This window comes from Moschus berezovskii, chromosome 5, assembly GCF_049115385.1.
Source record: "Moschus berezovskii isolate FMDL1 chromosome 5, NW_MosBer_1.0, whole genome shotgun sequence".
Taxonomy (NCBI): domain Eukaryota; kingdom Metazoa; phylum Chordata; class Mammalia; order Artiodactyla; family Moschidae; genus Moschus; species Moschus berezovskii.
Window position 1 is genome coordinate 69,488,971 of NC_142464.1, and position 26,631 is coordinate 69,515,601.

Consider the following 26,631-nt stretch of genomic DNA (forward strand, 5'->3'; position numbering starts at 1 on the left):
CTATAGTTATAAATTTATTTTAATACTACCTGCATATGGTGATGTTTTAAAAGTACAAATCAGATCATTTCCGTCTTCACCTAAAACGTGTGATGTACTTCTAAGTACACTGTACTTAGGAAAAATCCAGACAGCTTACCTGGGCCTGAACGTTGCTTCCACCTTGGCTGTCAGGCCATGTGTTTCTCCTTCCACTCACTCTGCTTGGCCACATTGGCTTTGAATATACTAAGCCCACTCCTGCCTCCAGGCCTTGCTACTTACTGTTCAGTCCACCTGAAACTTTTGTCTGCAGTTCCTCTTTGGCTGATGCTTTTATGTCATCCCGTTTTCTCCCCAAGTGTTACCTCCTCAAGGCAGCCTTCTGATCAGCTGATTTAAATGCTCCCTGCATGGATTACTCCTGTGCTTATCTTCCCAGGGCTTATGTGATCTGAAGTTTTCCTCTCATTTATTTACTTGTTTATATGTTCTTCCTACTTCCCCCTCCCCCACACTTCACTTGTTCCTAGAAGAGAAGTTGTAAAGAGCAAGTTCTTTTGTCTCTGCTCCAGTCCTGCCTTCCCTGGGCCTAGAACAGTGTGCCACACATGGCAAGCACTTGATAAATAATTGCTGCATCAATGCATATCTGAATATTAGTTCATCCTAGTCAGCTCCCATATCTCCAGTTTTGTTAATCTTTTTGTTTTCTTTTTGTTTTTTCGCCAAATCTCCAGATGTGATTCTTTTTTTTTTTTATTTTTTTTTTTTACTGGAAGATAACTGCTTTACAATATTGTGTTGGTTTCTGCCATCAACATGAATCAGCCACAGGTATACACATTTCCCTTCCCTCTTGAACCTCCCTCCCATCTCCCACCCGATCCCACGCCTCTAGGTTGTCACAGAGCACTGGTTTGAGCTCCCTGTGTCATGCACCAAATTCCCACTGGCTCTCTATTTTCCGTATGGCGCTGTATATGTTTCCATGTTGCTCTCTCAGTTCTCCCTGCCTTCGCCTTCCCCCACCAGTCCTCAAGTCTGTTCTCTGTGTCTGCGTCTCCATGGTAGTTGTGGGTACATTTTTTGCAGGAGACGTGGAATTATACCAGAGTTTAATTTTTTTGTATATAAAATTATACCACAGCCCCAAAAGTGTCTTTAGATGAGTACAAAGATAATCTATTACCAGATAGAGAGGGCAGACTGTTCTAGTTACAGGTTTGGGGGTTCACAGGTGGGAAACTTGTGTGGGATTCCACTGGGTGGGGAGTTGCCACAAATGAATGGCCACCTCCTTTTCTCTGCAGTTGCTCCTGAGGATGTTGTGTGTACGCATAAATGAAACTTGGATCCAGTGTGTCTTACATTTGACCATCTCTCAGCAGATACCCATTGCTTTTTTCCTTGCATTTCCACATAGTGTTGATATTCTCCCATTGTGTTTCAGTTCAGTTCAGTTGCTCAGTCGTGTCCGACTCTCCGTGACCCCATGAATCACAGCACGCCAGGCCTCCCTGTCCATCACCAACCCCCGGAGTTCACTCAAACTCATGTCCATAGAGTCGGTGATGCCATCCGGCCATCTCATTCTCTGTCGTCCCCGTCTCCTCCCTCCCCCAATCCTTCCCAGCATCAGAGTCTTTTCCAGTAGTGTTTATTGGGGGTTTTGGTTTTTGTTTGTTTTCTCTGAGGGTTATTTATTTATTTTGGGGGGGTTTGTTGTTTTTGTTTTGTGCTTTGATGACACATACCAAAGTTGGACTTTATTGTGGTAGGCTTTGCCCTCTGGCTGCGCGTCTGCGTATCTCTGGGGAAGCCTTCACACCTGTTTGAGGCTCAGACTTTTCTTCTGTAAAAATGGTGGAGTGAATACATGACCTGTGTCTGCAGAACAGGACAGTTGGGGAACAATATATCTCATAAGGTTCATAAATATAAAATATCATCATCATAACTTTAAAGCATGTTATCAATAAATATTTCAAAAAATATTTATATTTAGTATGTTGGAGGACAACAGTGGTTTTTAATAAAATTACAAGTGAATAATATGCTTGACTCATAGCTGTTTTGCTAAACTTCTCATCTGATTCTAATATATACAGAAAATGTCCTCAGTTTGATGCAAAATAGAAGATAAGCAGGTGATGGGCATTTCTGCAATGTGAATTCAATGTTATCTTTTATTGTTGTGTACTGTAAATTGTATGGAACTGGGGCAATGTTTACATGAAAAAGAAAAACCGCAGCTGCCTTGATCTTGAAAATGTCCCAAATATTTAAGAGCACTGTGGCTTTTTATTTTTTAATTTATTGTGAAACATTTTGATAGACATCACAGTGGAGGTTTTTTCTGGTCTTTTAATTAAGGTCTGTCATTATAATGCTTTTTATTTTTCTACAAATTCATGGAACAGTAAAGATTTCTGCCAATAAATGTAATTCTACAAAGGATAAATAAAGTATTTAAGACTTAAAAAATCTAAACATGTATAGAAGAGCTGGTGGTTCCATTATTACTAAAGATAATGCAGCTCTTAGATATAGAAGACAGAACGGGTACCTTGTTAAGCAAGGACTTGTAATTTATGATTTTTTGGTAGGATATCTGTTATTTTTTCTACTTTGATTAATTAGAAACAAGGGACCTGATACAATGGTACTTTGTTCCATTAGAAACATGTTAAAGTGCTAGAGAAAGTAGTTGATCTAGAATGCTGTGAGTGGAATTAGTATAAATAAATACTTAGATGCAAAGTGTGGAGAATCATTTATAGAGAACTTATTTGCACAAGGCTCTGTGCTAGCTTCTCACACGTTTTGTCACATTTAGGCCTCACTGACACCTATGCAATTGCTGCCATTGTTTCTCTGTAACAGTTGAAGAAACTGGTGTTCATGGGCTTGCCCAAAGTAACACCCCAGTGAGTGACCAAGCTAGACTTGGGAGTCAGTCAGCTGGACCTCAGGAGCCAGTGCTTTCAGCCCCACCCCACAGCTCCGCATCAGTGTGTTCACAGGTGTTAAATAGGACATAGGTCCAAACGTATTGACAAGGCCTGCTCTCCAGAGTAAATTATTCAGCCTCCAATTTACATTGCTAAGTGGAAAAATAAGGTGGAGAATGGTGCAAGTTATATACTACACCTGTCTTTTAAAAAAATTTATAACTGTCTTTATATATTTTCTTGGGAAAGTCTTTAAGGTTACTTCAAGGATTAGTCTGGGACCCCGTGGGATCCCAGTGACAATGAGACTTAAGTTTTACTGGATATCCTTTGGGTTCCTTTTGAATTGTCAGCACTGTTGTTGGTTGGCAACCTTGGGATTTCCCAAAGTGAGATTCAAACCTGGTCCCCTGGTCTCCTTGACAAAGAAGGCAAGGAGAGCCCCCCAAAAGAGGCAGATAGCAGCAGACTTGTAGGTGGCAGGGTTAATAAGAAGCTTACATATGATACTTGCCTTGGGCGACTGAAAGAGAAAATCTTGCAAGAATCTTGAGTTTATATAGATGCTTTAACTGGGTTCAGTCACATATTCAGTCCAGGTAGTCTCAATAACACACTACTATCTCAAGGCCGAGTGCTGGAAGATGGTTCCCACTGTGGGAATGGTGGGCAGAACCTACAGGCCAAAGATGGGGCCAGCTTGGGTTAGCCAACAGGCACGTCCAGTCAATGACCTTTTTCAACAACTGCATATGACTACTATTTAAAACTCCATTTTAAAATGACACTGTTAATATATCTTAAGAATTTTGTACATTTGAAATCTGCTTTTGAGGCATCCTATCTGTTTATTTTGAATTACAAGCTATGGGATGTTAGCTCTACCCAAGAGAACGTGTTGATCCAGGGAACTCAGATGCCAAGCCTGATTGTACCACTTAGTCAGGTCATCATCGTCAGGCCTCAGTTTTCTAAACTGAAACATGAGAAGAGTGAATAAGTTGCCTTCCAACTTGAAAAACCAATAATTTCAAGATAAACTATAAAAAAACACTTTTTAAGAAGGTTAAATTCATGGTTAAAATTAAGTACATTCATGAAAGGAGTGCTGTCTTGGTTCTCAGTGGGCCAAAAGGCACTACTGCTTTGTATCTGCTCTGGGTGTTGCCTCTTGGTGGCAGCAATTAAGAATTGGGGTGAAAGTTTCCAAGAACAGGCAATTCTTAGTGTAAAACCAGAATATCCTATTATAACCACTGTAGCAACATTTCTCTATCTATCAATACATAGTGGTGTCAGGGTCAAATATAGGCTGAATTCAAGACTGATTATTGGACTCTTTCAAAGCATCTTTTGTTACTGGTTTGTGGAAATCTATTAAGCATAGGTTCTTCATAATTTACTATAATCTTTGATTGCTTGAATGATGATGATAACAGAGTTTGTTAGACTTTTTGGTAAAGGGCCATATAGTAAAAATTGTTTGATTTGTGGACTCTAGCTTCTCTGTTGTAACCACTCAGCTCTGCTGTCACAGCACAAAAGCAGGAGTAAATAAAACATAAATGAATGGGCAAGGCTGTGTTCCAGTAAAACTTGTTTACAAAATAGGGCATTGGGCCAGATTTGGCCCATGGCTTATCGTTTGCTTACCCCTGAATTGTAGAAAACAAACCCCTGCCCTAACGTTCTCTTTGCCCTGTGTTCTGAGATAAATTACCTTATTGCCTCTCCTCTAATTCCTGAGTGTAAGAATAAATGCCTCTATTCTACAATACCATACCTTCAATAATTTCCTTATGAATAACCCTAGTTGGCAAATGCTACAATTCTGCCACATCACCCTGGTGCCAACCCTATCTTAGTTTTACAAGTTGCCTTCCTTATTTCTTTTCACTCTGAACTGAAATTTCCTGAAGATAAACAGTTATGGTTGCTTCTCTTGCATTCCTTTGTATTACCATTTTTACATGATTTCAACCTTTACCCCCAAAATGTTTGGGTCACATATCTCTTATACCTAGGGAATTGTGGTCAGCGTTGTTTCAAATCTGCAGGATATAATTGGTTAACCTCTTGCTAAACATATTCTTTCCTCTCTTAAGCGAAGCTCACCACATTTAACAAGCCCCTGTCTTCAAAGAACAAGAAAGTCTGGAGGAAGAATTAATCTTGGCAAATTATTGGTTTCTGAACTCAGTGCATCCCTGGAGAGACCTCTGCCTTAGCCAGGAGAATTGGGAAGCAGCCTTGGTGTGTAGCAATACCTGGCTCCCATCCTAGACAATTCCCTCCCAGCCTCAGTCCTGCTCACATCTTAGTCTTTTCCCTTGAAGCACCTCCTAGTTTCCACCTTTTCTTTTCTCCCATTATTTCCAAATTCTAAAACTTCACCTGCCATGGACAAACTTGATGTTGGCAAAGTTCTTCACTGGGATGCACGAAGGCTCACTGATTATTGAGATTTACTACATGCTTTAAATTCACTGCTTTTCCTATTCAGCAATTTAGTTGTAGCCCCGGATAAAGGTGATTTGTGTGATCCGTCTTGCTTTATGTCTCGCTTAACATTCTGTCTTTTTCATGACAGGTTGCTGAATGCTATAAAGCCAGGACTTGTTAAAAAGATCAATAGATTGCCTACCCCCATTGCAGGATTGGTGAGTATCCAGAATTGAGATTTATCTTCCAATATTCCTTTGCTCTAACCTAAGGGTCATGACAGTGCCATTTATTACAGTTCTTTCCTGCAGTATATATTCCACATGAATGAGAATGCATTGAAGCCATTAAACTGTGAGGTCACTTAAAAATGAAAGATTGCAGTTATGCCTAAATGACATTTTAATCTTTGTGTTTCTCCTATGAGTGATAAGAATGACGTTCATTCTTAAAGAGTTAAATTTGTTTTGGGGTGAGAAGCTGGTAATTAAGTTGACCTGAGGGGAGGAATGCGATGGTAATTATGGTTTTCTCATTTCAGTTCTCTGCATTGCCCTGGAATGAAGGAGAGAAAGGGTAGTGAGAAAAAGAATTTCATGATGAACAAGCAGCATTTTCATGATAAATTGCTGTTTTCAATCTTAAAAATCTACTTGCGTTTAAGTACCACATTTGTAGACCAACTTTCTAAAGACATAATGGTCACTGAGGTGATTCTGTTGTCTGGAGAAATGTTAAGCAAACCCCTGGTTCTTCTGAACCTACCCAGCTAAAACCAGTAAAACTCAAATGTTCACATGTAGTCAGATGCAGGATTCTTCTTCATGCATTGATATGTTTCATAATTCTTGGCAACTAATTTTTATTGCTTAATTGCTGTTACCTTTCGCTAATAAGAAAAAGGTGGACGATCAAAAGGACAAACACATCTTAGTTCTGGAAGCAACAGGGTGCATATGTCTGGGCTCACATATGAGCCTGCACATACACACGTGTACATGTACAGGTACATGTTTGCACAGAAAGCTGAGGGTGTGTGTGGCTTAGTAACAATGCTTCGACTGTTTTCATTGTGGCTGCCTTCTGTGCCTGTGGTCTTGCAAAACACAATTAGAAAAATGTCAAGAATTTAAGCAGGCTCCTACTTAGACTCTGATGATTTGCTTCACAGTCGTATGACAATGACTAATTGAAATTTGATGCAACAACAACAACAAACTTACGTTTGAGAACTGTGGGGGTCATTAATTAGGTACATGGTTTAAGCGAGTTGAATGAAATGGATTTTTTAAAATTGTAAAAATTGCTGTTTCTGCAGACGCATTTTATTTCCCATACTGGTTAGTAATACATTGGTAATTAGTTATTAAAAATCTTTCTAATTTCATTCATCAGAATCAGGTAGCCAAGTAAGTCAATACATGGATAGTTAAATTTGGAAGAAATGGATTTAAATAATCTAATTAAAAGTCTGTATATTATGTATATTAATATTATATGCATTAATGTGTACATGTATTAGTTATTTTAAAACTTTTTATTAAATCCATCTCTTTCAAATGTTAAGGCCATGGCTTTAATGATGCTGACAGATACCTGTTTGGCCCCAAGCATGTGGCATCTCCAGACCTTGGAAGTCTAATATATAATATTATAGGAGCAAAACTTATAGCAGGAAGTCAAGGAAGGCACCAGTGAAACCCACATGGCTGTAGGAAGCAGCTCTCAGTCCAGAAGCTAATGAGAGAAGGGTTTTATAAATATTAATTTAAAACTGTGAATCGTAAATAATTGGAGCAAAATTAAGGGCTCGAGACACATGCATTGATGTTTAGTTGGTTTCTTCTAGCAGATCCAGCATTGGTCTTTACCTGTCATCTCTACTTTGGAACAGGCAGGCCATGTGATTCAAGAGAACCAGGGGGCCTCTGTTGCTTCACTCCTATTTATACCCCTAATTTTTCCTTCTTTTTCCTTTTTCATTTGAATTTCCTTTCCATTTTTTCCTTTCCATCATTTCTCTGTTTTCTTGCTCTTTTCCAAGTAATGGTTTTTCACTTATCCTGTCCTGTATCACTTATATTTTCTTGACTGATTTGTTATTGTGATACTGTGATTTGTAATAAGCAATATGTATTTGGACTTTGTCTGTTTCTGACACAGAGCACCTGAAAGCCTTGGAATTTCCTAAGCCATAAGAAAAATGGAAACATCTCTTGTTATAATCTTTGGTCTTTTGTCATCAGTTCCTGAAATGGTTCCAGTTCTATAAAGGTGAAGGAGTATCTTGTTCTTTATAACAAGCTCCTTTCAGCCCCATCTGAATGAGGTAACTTTTGGAAAGTCCCAAAGATGGGGGCTGGTTGCCAGGGCCAACCTCATGGTGAGAGAGTTGGATCTTTAAGTCCCACCCCACTGACTTCCAGAGAGGGGAGAGGGGTTGGAGGTTGAATGAGTTTCCCATGTCAGTGATTTAATCAATCTTGCCTTTGTAATGAGGCCTCCATAAAAAACCAAAAGGACATGATTCAGAGAGTTTTCAGATCGGTGAACACATGGAGATCCCAGGAGAGTGGCAGACCCAGACAGCATAGAAGCTCTATGTCCCTCCCCACATACCTTGCTCTTCTTAATCTAGCTGTTCTGAATCCTTTATACTATTCTTTATAATAAATTGATAGACCTAAGTAGGTGTGTCTTTGTGTTCTGTGAGCCACTTTAGCAATTTAATCAAACCCAAGAAGGAGATCTTGAGAACCTCTGATATATAGCTCGTTGTTCAGAAGCCCAGCTGACAATCTGGACTTGAGACTGATATCTGAAATGGGGGCAGTCCTTTTTTTATTAATTTTTTTATGGGGACAGTCTTAACGGGACTCAGCCTTGACCTGGGACATCTGACACTATCTCCAGGTGAAGAGTGTCAGAACTGAGTTAATTGCTTGCTGATGTTGGAAAAAACACAATGGAGTTATCTTTAGTCCAAAAATAATACTTATCTATGTATAATTAATTACTGCCCATTCACTCATGATTCCTTAATCTACAAATCTGGTCAAGCTCTTTTTTTTTCTTCTCTTCTCCGATTACCACCAGATCAGCATCTCCAAAAACCAGTGCACAGTTGGGGGACCAACAAGAAACAAAACTGCTACCCTTCTGTGCCCTTTCCCCATCCTGTTAATGTTCTTCCAGAGTTTGCTCTTCAGATCTATCACCTGCTTCCTTTCTACACTGATGTTCCTGTCTGTCTTCATGACCTCAACTCTTCATAGCATTGACCCAAGTCATCACTTCTCACCAAGTTTTTTCTCCTGAACTCCAGGTCTCTTGTTCTGTGTATTGGACAGCTCCGTCTGGATGTCCTACTGAACATCTCACACTGAATACTTCAAATTAGACTTAAATGACCACTGCTGCCCACCGATGTCAGTAGGCATCATAGACATGCAGTTGCCCTAGTTGAGCTATTAAAGAATATGGCAACTTTCTTCAGTCTGTCTACTTGTTTGCATTTCGTTGGCCACTCGATAAAGCCTAGAGCAGGTCTTCCTCATCTCTTACCTAGATTATTACTGTCAACTCATAGGTCCTCAAATGTTATTCACTGTCATGTATGAAGCCTTTTCTCATGACACTTCTTATGAATATATCTCTCTCTGATCTTCTTGCCTAAATCTTATTTACTTATCAAGACCCAACACGAAATCACCTCCTTTGTGAAGCCTTTAGTGTTTATGGTCCATACGATCTCTTTTATAGAATACTGTTAGCATCTCCTGATTTTGAAAATCCCATGGACAGAGGAGCCTGGTGGGCTGCAGTCCATGGGGTCGCTAAGAGTCGGGCATGACTGAGCGACTTCACTTTCACTTTTCACTTTCTTGCATTGGAGAAGGAAATGGCAACCCACTCCAGTGTTCTTGCCAGGAGAATCCCAGGGACGGGGGAGCCTGGTAGTCTGCTGTCTGTGGGATCACAGAGAGTCGGACACGACTGAAGCAACTTAGCAGCAGCAGCAGAGACAAAAAAGACAGCTGTACTGAAATACGATCCGGGGCGGGGAGTAAGATTTTTGAATAACTATTGTTACTATTTTGCAATTCAAGGTGTGTAAATGATTTAGTATTCATGTTTAAGCACTGTAGCTAGCTTTAAGATCACACAAACAGTAAAAACTGAGATGGATCCAAAGCCAATGCTCTTACTTACCAATGCCTATAATGGGTGCAGTGATAACAGGTGTCCTAGGGATGCACAAAGAAGTCACAGCGTCACCCTGATGCAGCGTCTACCAAAATCTTTAGCCTACATCAAATTCTGAGGAAGCAAATCAGACCAGTCCAAATTGAGGGACATTCCATAAAACAACTGGTGTACATTCCTTAACTCTGTCAGTGTCATGGAAGACACCTCCCCCGCCCCCCAACTGTGGCAGATGAAAGGTGGCTACGGAGATATGACAGCCAAATGCCATGTCTGATCCTTGACTGAGAACGAGCAACTGTATTAGACATATTAGGACAGTTGGGGAAATTTGAGTGCAGATTGAATATTAGATAACAGTGTTTCCTCAATGTTGAATTTCTTTCACATGTTAACTATCTTGTCAAAGACAGTGGTGGATACAGGGGAATATTCTTGATGTTAGATGAACAAAAGCTGGAGTCTTTAGACATGAAATGTCACAACATGTACAACTAATCCTCAAGATGTTCAGCGAAAAGAGGTTTGTGCATATAATGTATCATTTTAAATACACAAACACATAGGGAGATGGAGGGGGCAGGAAGGAAGGGAATGTGGTAAAATTTTGTATCTAGGTAAAGGATATATAGTGGTCATGGTAATGCTTGAAAATTTACAACATAAAACATTGGAGACTGAAACATTAATTCTCTTGTCTCTTTTGAGAAGGAAAGGGGACTGAAGGTGAGCAGTGGATCTGAAGGTAGCAGAGACTATCTGAGATGTGTAGAGCTGCAACCTTTTGTGTGAATATATTCTTCACATGACATTTCTTCCACCCATATTTGTGGCACTCGGGAAAGAACAAACAGCATTCCTCAAGTGCATCTGCAGACTTCTAGGTTGGTTTGTACTTTGTCAGGGAGTTGACAGGTCACTGACCGTCTACTCATTAAGTAGTCCTTAGTAGCAGGGGCCATGGAGATCTAAGAAGTATGGCCAGAGGGATATCTATGCCTGGAACCCATGCCTGTGTGACTTAATGGCCTGGTGCTGAGAAAAATCCATTAAGATGGCCCAGCTGCTTGACTTGAAGATAAATAGAAAAGTGTGTTTTCACATAGCAATCCCAAATTATAAACATGTGTAGATTTACAAAGGCATGAATAGGTGTATTTTAGCCCCTGAGTTGAGCTGTGGTTACAAAGAATTCAGGGGTGAAGGTGTTAAAACAAAGTAGTTGAAAATCATTTCCTGGCAAGAATGCAAAGACCCTGGATCTGGGTCTGTGTTTCTTCTGTAACGATTGCTGACATATGCAGCCGCATGGTGACTGCCTGCAGATGCCTGCATTCTTTTTTAGGTGTGAGTGACACTGTTAGCTGTTGCCAGAGAGAAAGACCTCAAATTTAGGTCTTTGGCATAGCAACAACTTTTAAAAATGCTGCCCTTCATTCGGCCAGTTTGACAGTATTGTGTAATCAAGCCACATCCTAAAACTCAGTTTAATGGTGGTTAGAGATCATGGTAAATTCTGTTTCATCCAGAAACATCAGTCTCTGTGCAGGAGACATATATGTATGAAATCCTTGCTTGCAATAGGAATTTGGACATTAAGTCTTTTCTCACCCGGATTTTAGTTGTAACAGCCAGTGTGTGTGTGTGTGTGTTTGTACTTGGAAATAGATATTTGTGTGTTGTTGGTGTGTGTGTGTGTTTAATTGGAAATAGGTATTTGAGGATTCTGCCCTTGGGTGCTGAACCCTCCTAGGGCTATCGTGAAATATTTGCTTGATCTTACATGTGAATCCAAGAGGATGAAAGCAATCAGAGAAGAAAAAGAATTTTACTGCAGGAAGGGCATCTTAGGTATATTTGTTTTACACTTGAAGAGGGGTCCATAGAGGGGAAGATCACGCAAACAGTAAAAGCTGAGATGAGTCCGAAGCACAGACCACCTTTCTCCGTGGTTATATTACTCACATATACTCCCAGTTGAAAATGGAGCGTATGTAAATGACAACTATTTTACCTCTTGTGAGAAAGATGGGACAGACAGCAAAGACTCACTTTTTCAACTCATCTCTTTTTTTGGGTTTCTGCTGTCCAACATCTTCAAAATATCTTGCCAAGCTCTGTGAAAGGGCTCACTTCACCTGATAAATGTTGGGAATTTGCACTGACTGAAGTTTAGTAGGTTCTAGCAGGAAGGTAACTGGTAGACTTATCCTACCATTTAGTTACTCTGATCCACTCAAAAATTTATTCTTTAGGAAAAACAAGTATTTTTCTAATCAAAAGATAAGATTTCAAATATGCTTAGAGCTGAGTTTTCTCAAATGGATAAAAATATAAGTTCCCATGAACTTTGTGGACTTTAGGAAGCTTTCAAAAGGTATCTGCTTTATTTTATGAAAGTGATACCAGAGCAGTTGATGTTTCATTGTTTGAGAGAGGTCAGAAAAGGAGGAATGATGAAAAGGCAGTGGCAATTTCCACATTATGAGAAGATTAAAAAAATATTGTTTTGGACAAAGGTAAACATAGAAAGCTATTGAAAGCTGAGTAGTATGAGTGAAAGGCCCTTCATAATTTTAGGAAGATGACAACGCAATAAATTTGAGTCCCAGATGTTTTGAGTGTCTACCTGCCAAGAAGTGGTTTCATGCAAATCCTAACTGGAGATTAGCTCTTGTCTGTCTCAATTCATCCTTATCGATGTCTTATATTTTAGGTTTCTATTTTATAGTTTAATTTAGAAATTCTAGCGTGTTTTCCATCCCTGCAACAGTTTTATTATGGGTCACCCCTAAAGAAGCTGGTCAGAGTTCTGATCTCTGCCTCTGTTTCTCTTCCAGTCAAATGATTGTTTCAGGCCAGGAAGGAAGCAGAGAAGCAAAGAGGGAGGCCAGGGGTGTAAGTCACTGTAATGACAACCATCATATTAATATATTAAAACCTACCTGTGTACAAGGTGCAAGGTGTATCCTTCTTGATCTGTACAATTGCCCTGTGATGCAGTTATTGCTGGGCCTTTACAGGAGACAAGGGTGCTAAGAAGTGGGTTACAGCTTTCCAATAAAAAAGCGGTGATATGGAGATTTGGACCCTGATTCATCCAGTTCTAGACTGTCTTTTCTACTGTGTAACACTATCTCCATGAGGCCTCATAATAGACCACTAAACCTCAGCACTCCTGAATATCTGTTTGGTGGCAGCAGTCTCTAAAGAGATCTCATGTTTTTAGAAGACCACCTCTCATCCCTCTCATTAAAGATCTGTTAATTTCATCAAACCGAGGCAGTGGCGTATTTTAAAGAGCCCTGTAAGTGTAAGATTTCTACTATCCTATGAAAGCAATTTCCATGTGGCTGTACCTCAAGCATTATAGTCAGCAAAGCACCAGTTCAACAACTGATGTTAACAGGGGAACCTTAGACGTCTTTACTGTTGTTGTTTAGTCACTAAGTCGTGTCTGACTCTTTGCAACCCTGTGGACTGCAGCATGCAAGCTTCCCTGTCCTTCATTGTCTCCCAGGGTTTCCTCAAATTCATGTCCATTGAGGGTCTTTCCAAGAAAAAGTCATAGAGTGATTCCATTCTAACATGCAATAAAACTTCCTGAAATGCCCTCCTCTTGCTGTCCTCTGTCTTTCAGTACACACACACACACACACACACACACACACACCCCTCTCATACTTGCTCCCCCTACAAATTTTCCTCACACCAACCACCTGAGGTTGTCCATACTCACACTGTACTGGCTCTTGTCTCTCTACTCAACCTTTTCTCTGCCTCCACGACCCCTCCACTTTTTCAGGTGCAAATCAATCCAGCTAGGCTCAGTACCTTTCGGTGCCTCCCCATGATTCTGATTCAGGACAACAAAGGTTCGGGAAGATGCAGATGCAGTTCTCCCTCTTAGGCAGGCGGAGACCAGCGACTTGGAACACACCCACCCTGTGTGTTTTTCCTGAGGCGGTTGCATGGTGTGATGGGGGAGGGGTGGGGGAGGGGGGTCTCTGGAGGTGGTCTTGCTCTTCCTTGGGAGCCAAGCGGAAACAGGTGTTTGAGTGATGCTCTGTACGTAGGAGGTACATTTCACTGAGGGAAATGAAGAGACCTTGTAAAGAATCTCAGCCAAAATTGAATTTAATGACACACGTTCCTTTATCCTCATCCCTGGCACAGTGAGAGAAACCTCAGTTGTGTTTCCACACCACACACAGAAGGAATGCTCAATTTGCTGCTCTCGGGTTGGGTGCCAAAACCGAGCCCAAGCAGGAGTGGTGGTTAGCCTTTTAGTAGCTTTAGACATAAAAAAGTGCAAACTGGAGGGGAAGACAACAATAAAACCCATGCGCTCCTGGTACCCTTGATCCTACATTCAGTTAAATGGTGGACTATGAACCTGCTGCTGCTGCTGCTGCTAAGTCACTTCAGTCGTGTCCGACTCTGTGTGACCCCATGACAGAAGCCCACCAGGTTCCCCCGTCCCTGGGATTCTCCAGGCAAGAACACTGGAGTGGGTTGCCATTTCCTTCTCCAATGTGTGAAAGGGAAAAGTGAAAGTGAAGTCGCTCAGTCGTGTCCGACCCTTAGCGACCCCAGGGACTGCAGCCTACCAGGCTCCTCCATCCATGGGATTTTCTAGGCAAGAGTACTGGAGTGGCTTGCCATTGCCTTCTCCACTATGAACCTAGGGGGGATTTATTTGTTCAGTGCCTCCCAAGTCAGCATGGCTTGTATGCTGCCAGGGGTAACAGTTTCCACAGGTACCTTCTAAAAGTATCGATTGTTTCAGGTCCCTTCAGTTCAGTTCAGTTGCTCAGTTGTGTCCGACTCTTTGTGACCCCATGAACTGCAGCACGCCAGGCCTCCCTGTCGATCACCAACTCCCGGAGCCTACCCAAACTCATGTCCATTGAGTCAGTGATGCCATCCAGCCATCTCATCCTCTGTCATCCCATTCTCCTTCTGCCTTTAATCTTTCCCAGCATCAGGGTCTTTTCAAATGAGTCAGCTCTTTGCATCAGGTGGCCAGAGTATTGAAGTTTCAGCTTCAACATCAGTCCTTCCAATGAACAGCCAGGACTGATCTCCTTTAGGATGGACTGGCTGGATCACCTTGCCATCTAAGAGACTCTCAAGAGTCTTCCCCAACACCACAGTTCAAAAGCATCAATTCTTCGGCGCTGAGCTTGCTTTATAGTCTAACTCTCACATCCATACAGGACTACTGGAAAAACCATAGCCTTGACTAAACAGACCTTTGTTGGCAAAGTAATGGTTATAACTTTCCTTCCAAGGAGTAAGCGTCTTTTAATTTCATGACTGCAATCACCATCTGCAGTGATTTTGGAGCCCCCCAAAATAAAGTCAGCCACTGTTTCCACTGTTTCCCCATCTATTTGCCATGAAGTAATGGGACCAGATGCCTTGATCTTAGTTGTCTGAATGTTGAGCTTTAAGCCAACTTTTTCACCCTCCTTTTTAACTTTCACCAGGAGGCTCTTTAGTTCTTCTTCACTTTCTACCAGCAGGGTGGTGTCATTTGCATATCTGAGGTTACTGATATTTCTCCCAGCAATCTTGATTCCAGTGTGTGCTTCATCCATCCCAGCGTTTCTCATGATGTACTCTGAATATAAGTTAAATAAGCAGGGTGACAATATACAACCTTGACGTACTCCTTTTCCTATTTGGAACCAGTCTGCTGTTCCATGTCCAGTTCTAAATGTTGCTTCCTGACCTGCATACAGGTTTCTCAGGTCCCTTATCTTGTCAGATAACTTTATATAAGGGCTTCCCAGGTGGTGCAGTAGTAAAGAATCTGCCTGCAATGCAGGAGATGTGGGTTTGACCCCTGGGCCAGGAAGATCCCTTGAAAAAGACAACCCACTCCAGTAATCATGCCTGGAAGATCCCATGGACAGTGGAGCCTGGCAGGCTACAGTCCATGAGTTAAATAGAATTGGACACAATTAAGTGACTGAGCACGCACACATGCACCCTTATATAACTGTCTACTGCGTATAAAGAATAAAATTCAAACAGCTCAGAAAGGCATTTACGGCTTTCCCTGAGCTAAAGGAATGTTCTAGGTATATCGCCTACTACTTATTATCACTCTTAGGAACCAGGATTACAGTTAACTTACTACCTAAACCAAAAGACTTAGCATGCAGTGAATACAGAAATAAAAGTATATCAGCTGGTAAGAGCCATTCTCCACAGTGAGCTGGACCAGGAGAATGCTGATGGCCACTGGAACAGGCTGGCTTGTGATTATCTGCTGAGTGCTTGGACCAGTAAGTTAGTCTCCTTTCCCATATTGTTTGAGTACTTGGGAAGACTCAGTAAGAGGTTTTTGTTTTTGGTTCTTTCCACTCATCCTGTGTTTATTATCTGTTTTCTGATTTTCTTATTTGGTGAGTGTATATTAGTTATCCACTGCTGTGAAGAACCCGCCTGCCTGTGTAGGAGATATCCACTCCAGTATTCTTGCCTGGAAAACCCATTGACAGAGGAGCCTAGCGGGCTACAGTCCATAGGGTTGCAAAGAGTCAGACATGACTGAAGCCACTTAGCACGCACACACACGTGCTGTGTAACAAACTACCTCCAAATTTAGTGTTCTAGAAGTAACAACAAAAAAGATGTCCTTTTCATCATAGGGGACTGGAATGCAAAAGTAAGAAGTCAAGAGATCCCTGGAGTAACAGGCAAGATTGGCCTTGGACTACAAAATGAAGCAGGGCAAGCTAACAGAGTTTTGCCAAGAGAATGCACTGGTCATAGCAAATGCCCTCTTCCAACAACACAAGATATGATTCTACACATGGACATCACAAAATGGTCAATAGCAAAATCAGATTGATTATATTTTTTTGCAGCCAAAGATGGAGAAGCTCTATATAGTCAGCAAAAACAAAACTGGGAGCTGACTATGGCTCAGATCATGAATTCCTTATTGCCAAATTCAGACTTAAATTGAAGAAAGGCGGGAAAACCACTAGACCATTCAGGTATGACCTAAATCAAATCCCTTATGATTATACAGTGGTTGTCCAAGGAGACCTTACTAATAGCTGAGGAAAGAAGAGAAGAGAAAGGCAAAGGAGAAAAGGAAAGATATATCCATCTGAAGGCAGAGTTCCAAAGAATAGCAAGGAGAGGTAAGAAAGCCTTCCTAAGGATCAGTGCAAAGAAATAGAGGAAACAATCAAATGGGAAAAAGTAGACATCTCTTCAAGAAAATTAGAGATACCAGGGGAACATTTCATGCAAAGATGGGCACAAAAACAAAGGACAGAAACAGTATGGACCTGACAGAAGCAGAAGACATGAAGAAGAGGTGGCAAGAATACACAGAAGAACTGTACCAAAAAAGATCTTCATGACCCAGATAAAGACGATGGTGTGATCACTCACCTTGAACCAGAAATCCTGGAATATGAAGTGAAGTAGACCTTAGGAAGCATCACTACGAACAAAGCTAGTGGAGGTGATGGAATTCCACTTGAGCTATTTCAAATCCTGAAAGATGATGTTGTGAACGTGCTGCACTCAATATACCAGCAAATTTGGAAACTCAGCAGTGGCCACAGGACTGGAAAAGGTCAGTTTTCATTCCAATCCCAAAGAAAGGCAATGCCAAAGAATGCTCAAACTACCGCACAGTTACATTCGTCTCATACAATAGCAAAGTAATACTTAAAATTCTCCAAGTTGGCTTCAACAGTATGTGAACTGAGAACTTGCAGATGTTCAAGCTGGATTTAGAAAAGGCAGAGGAACCAGAGATCAAATTGCCAACATCCTTTGGATCATAGAAAAGGAAGAGAGTTCCAGAAAAACATCTACTTCTGCTTTATTAACTACACCAAAGCCTTTGACTGTGTGGATCACAGAAAACAGTGGAAAATTCTGAAAGAGATGGGAATACCAGACCACCTGACCTGTCTCCTGAGAAGTCTGTATACAGGTCAAGAAGCAACGGTTAGAACCGGACATGGAACAAAGGACTGGTTCCAAATTGGGAAAAGGGTACATCAAGGCTATATATTGTCACCTTGCTTATTTAACTTATATACAGAGTATATCATGTGAAAAGGCAGGCTGGATGAAGTATAAGCTGAAATCAAGATTGCCAGGAGCAATATCAATAACCTCAGATATCAGAAGACACCACCCTCATGGCAGAAAGCAAAGAGGAACTAAAGAGCCCCTAGATGATAGTGAAAGAGGAGAGAAAAACAGCTGGCTTAAAACTCAACATTCAGAAAATGAAGATCATGGCATCTGGTCCCATCACTTCATGGGAAATAGATGGGGAAACAATGGAAACAGTGAGAGACTTTATTTTCCTGGGCTCCAAAATCACTGCGGATGGTGATTGCAGCCATGAAATGAAAAGACCCTTGCTCCTTGGAAGAAAAGCTGTGACCAACCTTGACAGCATATTAAAAAGCAGAGACATTGCTTTGCCAGCAAAGGTCCATCTAGTCAAAGCTATGTTTTTTCCAGTATCATGTATGGATGTGAGAGTTGGAATATAAAGCAAACTGAGCGCCAAAGAATTGATGCTTTTGAACTGTGTTGGAAAAGACTCTTGAGAGTCCCTTGGACTACTAGGAGATCAAACCAGTCAATTCTAAGGGAAGTCAGTCTTGAATATTCATTGGAAGGACTAATGCTAAAGTTGAAACTCCAATACTTTGGCCACCTGATACGAAGAACTGACTCATTTGAAAAGACCTTGATGCTAGAAAAGATTGAAGGCAGAAGGAGAAGGAGATGACAAAGGATGAGATGGTGGGATGGCATCACTGACTTGATGAACATGAGTTTGAGCAGGCTCTGGGATTTGATGATGGACAGGGAAGCCTGTCATGCTGCAGTCCATGGGTCGCAAGAGTCAGACATGACTGAGCAACTGAACTAAAGTTAGTAGTCCAAAACATTTACTATTCCAAAGTTCCTGTGAATCTAGAATCTGCGCTTGGCTTAGTTGGGTTAGAGTTTCAGGATGTCCCACAAAGCTGCCATCAGGTATTGGCTGCTGTCATTTTACTACTTGACTAGGGAAGGATCTGCTTCTAAGCACACTCAGGTGGGTAGCAACAAGATTTGTTTTGTTGCAGGATGTTGGCCAAAACCATCTTCACTTCTTTGCCATAAGGGCCTATTTACATAGAATAACTCACAATGTGACAGCTTGCTTCATGAGAATAAGCTAGCAAGAAGAGCCAGAAAAAGAGGGAGAGAGAGAGATACTGAGAGAGACCAGACAAGGTGGACACACGGTTATGTGAACTGTGGTGTTGGAGAAGACTCTTGAGAGTCCCTTATACTGCAAGGAGATCCAACCAGTCCATTCTAAAGGAGATCAATCCTGGATGTTCATTGGAGGGACTGATGCTAAAGCTGAAACTGCAATACTTTGGCCACCTCATGCGACGAGTTGACTCACTGGAAAAGACTCTGATGCTGGGAAAGGTTGGGGGCGGGAGCAGAAGGGGACGACGGAGAATGAGATGGCTGGATGGCATCACCGACTCTGTGGACATGAGTTTGAGTGAACTCCGGGAGTTGGTGATGGACAGGGAGGCCTGGCGTGCTGTGATTCATGGGGTCGCGGAGAGTCGGACACGACTGAGCGACTGAACTGAACTGAACTGAATCTCAGAAGTTGCATTTCCTCGCCTTGGCCATATTCTAGTGATCAAAAATGAGTCACCAGGTCTAGCCCACACTCAAGGGGAGGAGACTGCACAGAGACCTGTGTACAGGAAGAAGGGATCACTCGGAGGTATTTAAAGACTGCCTCCTCAGTGAATGAAATGATTGTTCTAATCTGCTGAGAAATGCAGGGCATGGATTTCTTATTCTCCTGAAAAAGCGTCCTTTATAGTTACAGTACTTTAACGATAATACAGTTTTCCTTGGACCACCTCCCTTGCATGACATATAAGCTCCGTTTCCCAGTTTTCATCTGCACATATATACTAGGAAGAGGTGGTATGTTCTCTCTTGCCTTCCAAGTGAAAATCCAGTATGACTCAAGACATAATTCCATAATTCCAGCCTTCCAGGGGAATCCCCTTCTAGAGGCAAATAAGGTCTAATAGAGGGAGACTGTGAAACAGTAATGAAATGTTAATATGCAAGGAAAAACAAGGAATTACTTTCTGTTTGAGAGTAAGAACTTTGGAAGGTATGGATTCTGAATATACTGCGAAGTTGCTTCAGTCATGTCCGACTCTGTGTGACCCTGTGGACTTTAGGGTAACTCTCCAGGCTCCTCTGACCATGGGATTCTCCAGGCAAGCATGCTAGAGTGGGTTGCCATGCCCTCCTCAAGGGATCTTCCCAACCCAAGGATTGAACCCACATCTCTTATGTCTCCTTCATTGGCAGGCAAGTTCTTTGCCACTAGTGCCACCTGGGAAGCCTGGGATCTAAAGACGTATCTACAATTAGAGAAGACCATTGGGGTTGGAGAAGGACAGTCTGGCCTCAGAGGATGGAATGAGAAAGGCTTTGAGCACAGGAACCTGGGTCTTGTCTGCGAGTCGCTTTTTGTATGTGGCTACAGCTGGAGCCCAGGGTCCCTGAAAGAAATCAATACTGTGGAAAGTGGACCAGGAATAGTAGGTTGAGACAGAAATGCTCTCTGGAAGTGGCTCATATACAGTAAGAGCTACTGCAAACAAAGGAATCTCGTGTTCCAGATAACTTTGGTGGCCATGTGGAAAGTAGATTATGGGAAGAGAACAGCAACCAAAGTCAGTTAGGAGACCAGTAGTCCAAACGAGAGGTAATGGCTCCTGCTCCTGCTGCTGCTAAGTCACTTCAGTCATGTCCGACTCTCTGCAACCCCATAGACGGCAGCCCACCAGGCTCCCCCGTCCCTGGGATTCTCCAGGCAAGAACACTGGAGTGGGTTGCCATTTCCTTCTAGAGTGCATGAAAGGGAAAAGTGAAAGTGAAGTCACTCAGTTGTGTCCGACTCTTAGCGACCCCATTAACTGCAGCCTACCAGGCTCCTCCGCCCATGGGATTTTCCAGGCAAGAGTACTACTTAACTTTAGTTGAAGCAGTGAGAGTGGAGATGAGGACACGGGATTTATGGTTCTATGTTTTTCACTGACAGTAATGTGCCCTTAATTGTAAGACATACCATTTAAAAAGTATATAGCTACTTTTTAAAATTCATTAATTATAACACAGTGTTAACATACCAGCAATGGAAAAATGCATCATTATTTTAGAGGTACAAAAATTGTACAACTTGGAATTAATGAAATGTAATAAATAACCTTAGGAAGACAACATCTACATTTTGGATTTCAGCAACTTCGCGAATAGCGATGCCAGTAATAGACATCATGGGAACAGGGGGTGAGAAATGGGTTCCAAGAGAAAATATGAATTCTCTTTTGGATGTATTGAGTTGGCTACCTTTAAGAGATATTCATGTACAGATGTCTGGCAGACAGTTGGAAAATGTTGGTTTGGAACTCATGGAAAAACGTATAAGAAATTGAACTAGGTTAATGAATGGCTGATTTTAAATTTAAATCCTTATGCCTAAGTATATATGAAGACACATTATTTCTTTTTCTATAAACACAAACTTTGAAGTTTTTCCCCCACAAATTATAGTCTGCTCTTTGTAGTGTTTGACTTTCGTTGGAAGGGGAGGTGGGGGAGGTTGGGATGATGAAAGATGTGTTTGAGACCACAGGAGGAGTCATTAGCAGTTGCACTTAGATATGGAAATCATGAGAGATAGTAACTTAGATCTTCACATAATTAATAGTTTATTGAGATATAATGTCCAACCAATCTCATACCCTCTATCCTTTCTTATACCCTTGATTCTTCACTCTTAGTGCTCAATGAGCAGATTAATTTGCCGCCATAACAAAGTATAGCAGATTGGGTGCCTTAAAGGAGAGAAATGAAATCAAGCAGAGGCAGGGTTGGTTGCCTCTCTCCTTAGCTTGATGATGGCGATCTTCTCCCTGGGCCTTCACTTGGTCTTCCTCTGCAGTTTGTATCCTAATCTAATTTTTAAAAATAATGACACCAATCATACTGGATTCAGTTCAGTTCAGTCGCTCAGTCGTGTCCGACTCTTTGCGACCCCATGAATCACAGCACGCCAGGCCTCCCTGTCCATCACCAACTCCTGGAGTTCACTCAAACTCATGTCCATCGAGTCGGTGATGCCATCCAGCCATCTCATTCTCTGTTGTCCCTGTCTCCTCCCACCCCCAATCCCTCCCAGCCTGCTTTAAATGACCCAATTAAACATAATTCCTTCTTTGAAGTCACTACCTCCAAATACACAGTTCTGAGTTACTGGGGGTTCTGACTTCAACATATCAATTTGGAAGGGGACACAATTCAGTCCATATCAGTGAATGAGCCAGTCAAGGACTGAAATTCTTATTCACATGTGTTATGAATGCCTAGACATGCTAGTTGAAGTCTAATTTCCTCTTTATACACCACAAATTATTTTTCCATGCTTGTTTCCGTAATTATTTTATGTCTCTGCAGAGGTGGAAAGTTATATATAGAAGTGCTGTAAAACTTTTTTTCCTGTCCCCCCACCCCCACTTCCTATCTGGGAAAAAAAGAAACCACTTATTCTCCCTTATCATTCATTGAACAGCATTTAGCAAAGTTTGTGACATTACATCAGTTCCTTACCTTTTTCCCCCTGAGGAACAGACCTTCAGTTAGGAACTGTGAGGAAAAAATATACATAATAGCAGGAAATACATATTTCAGCCTAAGTCTTACTTCTTTTTTTTATAGTCATAACTTTCCTAAAGAAGGAATTTCTGTGAAACTAATTTAAAGCAAATTCTTCAAACCTAGATTCATAGGGATTCTGTGGGTTGACAATAGGAAAAAAGTTTCACCAAATACCTGAAAGTATTATATGGTACAGTAAGATCCTGCTAGGTTGAAACAAATTCTCTTCAAATATGCCATCATCTGAGATTGTTTTGTAGGAAGTTTGTGTTGGCAAGCACCTCAAAAGAACTTGCTGGATAGCTCTTTTGTAATTAGCTAGCTTCCTGCTAAAATCTTAGGTATGCCTTCATCTCAAAATGGACGCAAAAATTAGTTTCCCTCTCTGTCATTCTCTCCATAAAATAAAATATGGTATTTCTGAGTAAATAGTTTGTTGTTTATCTTTTTGAAAATTAACTTTGTTCAGTTTAAAGTTTTGATATGGTGTTATGGCAATAGTGTTTATCTCAGCGGTCTTCCTCGCCAAAACCCATAATCCCAATCTAACTGTGAGAAAAATATCAGACAAACCCAAATGGAAGAGTGGAATCCTAGACTAGCACTTCTCAAAACTGTCAAGGAAAGTCTGAGAAACAAGGAAAGTCCAGAAGAAGCTTAAGAGAAATGATGATTATAATATGGTGCCTTGGATGGATCTTTTAACAGAAAAAGTACGTTAGTGGAAAACTAGCTGATCGCCGAAGAATTGATGCTTTTGAACTGTGGTGTTGGGGAAGACTCTTGAGAGTCCCTTGGACTGCAGGGAGATCCAACCAGTCCATTCTAAGGGAGATCGATCCTGGGTGTTCATTGGAAGGACTGATGCTAAAGCTGAAACTCCAATACTTTGGCCACCTCATGCGACGAGTTGACTCACTGGAAAAGACTCTGATGCTGGGAAAGGTTGGGGGCGGGAGGAGAAGGGGACCACCGAGAATGAGATGGCTGGATGGTATCACCGACTCTGTGGACATGAGTTTGAGTGTACTCCGGGAGTTGGTGATGGACAGGGAGGCCTGGTGTGCTGTGATTCACGGGGTCACGGAGAGTCGGACACGACTGAGTGACTGAACTGAACTGAATGAGACCCAAATAAAACCTGAAGTTTAGTTGGTGGTAGTGTACCAGTGTTTGTTCATCAGTTGTGATAAATGGTACTAACCACTGTTGACTAATATCAAATACCAGAACACAAGTTATAATGGACTATCTTTGCAATTTTCTGTAAATCTAAAAACTATTTTAAAATAAAAAGTTTGCTTGAAACCTAGACTGATTGACGATAAACGTAAAATAGAACATAATGCAAGGATTCTATAAAATAGGCAATGAAACACAGAAGTTATTAATAAATATTCAATGTCAGCCCACCACTTGATGTTTTGGTATCCATAAATGGCAGGATACCAGTGAGTCAGTGGGCATATCAATCTAATAAACTTTTATAAATGATGAATGGCCTGTAAACACTGTGTTTTATAGCGTTTGAAAATTCCAAACAGTAAATCCACACACGATGTTTCTGCTCACATATTTCATGATCCCCGTTTTTTAGAATCTGCACAAAGAAATATTTCATGCCCTTTAGGGAGGTTTAATAAAAAAACAACAGGTGGGAAATGGGTTTTGCAGTAGCATGAACGGCTGTAACCATAAATACTAGTACCTGAGAATTACCCCAGCAGAGGATTGTAAACACATTAATCACTCGACAGTGCAGAAATTCCATCCTCAGATGTCATCTCAGTTTCAGGCACAAAGATGAAATGCTTCCATTTAAATTCAAAACCCTGAATGGATATGATGATCCTTTATTTTCATGGGGAATCATGGAGTGAGTTCCCCAGTGTCCTCATATATAAAATGGGATTGATAAATCTCATCTCAGGATCGTGGGATTAAATAAAATGATATATGTAAAATGCCTAACATGGTGGATGGTACCTTGTCTGTTTTCAATATATTGTGGCTGTGTTTATTATTTATTATGTTCATTTTTCTGATAGCCTTAAATTTTCATAACTAGAAGCTGTTTACAGGGATTTTTTAAGTTTTTTATTTTATATTTTACTTTAATTGGAGTGTAGTTGGAGTATGATGTTGTGTTAGTTTCAGGTATACAGCAAGGTGCTTGATTTATACATATTTATATATTCATTCTTTTCCAGACTCTTTTCCTCACATAAGTTATCACAGAAAGTGAAAGTGTTAGCCACTCAGTCATGTCCGATTCTTTGTGACCCCATGGACTGTAGCCTGACTGCCAGGCTCCTCTGTCCATGGAATTCTCCAGGCAAGAATACTAGAACAGGTAGCCATTCCCTTCTACAAGGGATCTTCCCAATCCAGGGATCAAACCCAAATCTCTGAGTCTCTTGCATTGCAGGCAGATTCCCTGAGCTACCAGGGAAACCCAGTTGTCACAGAATGTTCCAAATGAGGAAACTGAGACGCAGAGGGCAATGACTTGCCTGAGGTCATGAGGCTACTTTCTTCCAGAGCTGGGTCATGAACTCTCCTCCCTCAGGTCCTGGGGCCCTACTGCAGAGCCAGGTTTACCCATTGCACCGAGTGCTGACTCTGCAGCAGCTACTGTCACAAAGCTCTCCTGCAGGAGCGCCCTGGGCATCTCTAGGGGATTCTGTCCCCCTTCCTCAGCAGAACTCTCCTCCTCCCTCCCCAATAGGTGTGGCAATCATGCTCTCTCCCAGTTAGTTCTCTTTCACTGCATCAGCATTTCAGCTGCTGCAGCCTGCTTGGGGCAGAGCAGGGCTTGCCGTGCTGAGGGCTGTTTTAAGAAAGGAGATGTAAGTGCATTTTGGCTGCTGTGTGGGGGCTGACTGGAGCACCCAGGACAGATGCCCTACCCGCCTCCCAAGAGTGGGTATGCTGGAGTTGTGTGTGGACTATGAGGCCATGGAGGGGTGAGTAAAATCCATTATGAGAAAAATACACGATGATGGGTGTCCATGAGTGAAGGAAGGAAGCTATTTAGATTTTATCACTTTTAGTTTTTTTAAAAATGTTCCTTTGTATACACTTATGATATGGCTAGAATACACCAGAATTGCTTTCCTATGGAGTTTACCTTGTCCCCTGATATTTTTACCACCTGTTGCTTTTAGTGAAGTTTTCTTATTGTCTAAGGAAAGCATTATTTTTTCCTTTTGGGGTGTGTCATGGAAGGCATATAGATACAATAATCAAAATAAAGAGGATTTCTCAAGAATTTTTGTGAATTAAAAGCAACTTGGTTACATCTTTTAAAAGATGTATTCCTCAGTAGCGTGTGGTGTCCTGGGGAAGATGTGATGGCATGCCTGTGAGGTGTTGTTTCACGCAAGTTCCCCTCACATTCTGCTTTCTTCCGCTGCCCTTTTTGCTTTCTGAAAATGTCTGTTTCTTAAAATGAGGAGAGAAAGAATTGAGGAGAAGATTGAGGGGGGGTGGTATGGAGGATGGTGAGTCTGGGGTCAAAGGCCACTCATCTCAGCCCAGCCCACTCTTGTCCTTCTGAGTCAATATTTACTGCAGGATAGAGAAGGGATAGAGGTTATTTCTGGGCAATTCTCTAATAAAATCCCGTCAGAACTGTCTGAATACTAAACGCTTAATGGCACTGGTTATCTAGGGGAAGGAAATTTTCCTCAGTCAAATTTATGAGGCTGGGTTGAAAACAAAGCTGAAACAGAGCCTGGCAAATCCCCATGGCAAAATGATTCATCTTCGTGGAGTTGGAAAATCTATTTTTATCACCTTTATTCAGCCAACTCCTTAATTTTATTCCCTCGCCGAACGCCTGCTATTTCCTTCATGGTGCTGAATAGCCCAAATGTGTCGGAGTCTGAGCTCCTCTTCGGTCTTTTCCAGCCAGGCTGATTCAGCAGCCTGAGGAGAAGCGGGTTGTTCTGCATGGCATGGGTGGGTGCAGAGCAGTGTGAAGGTCAGGTCACACAGAGCCACACGCTTTTACTCAGGGTGCATGACACTGCACTCTCCTGCCTTTTGTGTCAGATAGTGTAGAGGGTGATTGTTAGGCACTCAGTCATGTCCGACTCTTTGTGACCCCATGGACTGTAGCCCACCAGGCTCCTCTGTCCATGGGATTTCCCAGGCAAGAATACTAGAGTGGGTTGCCATGCCCTTTTTCAGGGGATCTTCCTGACCCAGGAATCGAACCCAGATCTCCCGCATTGGAGACAGATTATTTACCATCTGAGCCACCAGGGAAGCCCAGAGGGTGATTGGG

The 26,631-nt window shown here is 41.6% G+C and overlaps 1 protein-coding gene across 23 annotated transcripts in view; it reads left to right on the forward strand.

The window, feature by feature from the left end:
* The window catches only part of LIMCH1 (LIM and calponin homology domains 1), a 367,162-nt gene that overhangs the window by 170,133 nt on the left and 170,398 nt on the right, over positions 1-26,631 (forward strand). For 22 of the 23 annotated variants that reach the window (XM_055435132.2, XM_055435131.2, XM_055435134.2 and 19 more), the window contains exon 3: positions 5,524-5,593. In XM_055435132.2, coding sequence (XP_055291107.2) covers positions 5,524-5,593 — 70 coding nt within the window. Of the gene's footprint in view, positions 1-5,523; positions 5,594-24,499; positions 25,307-26,631 lie in introns of those variants that run through there. The other variant, XM_055435140.2, reaches the window with a different exon arrangement.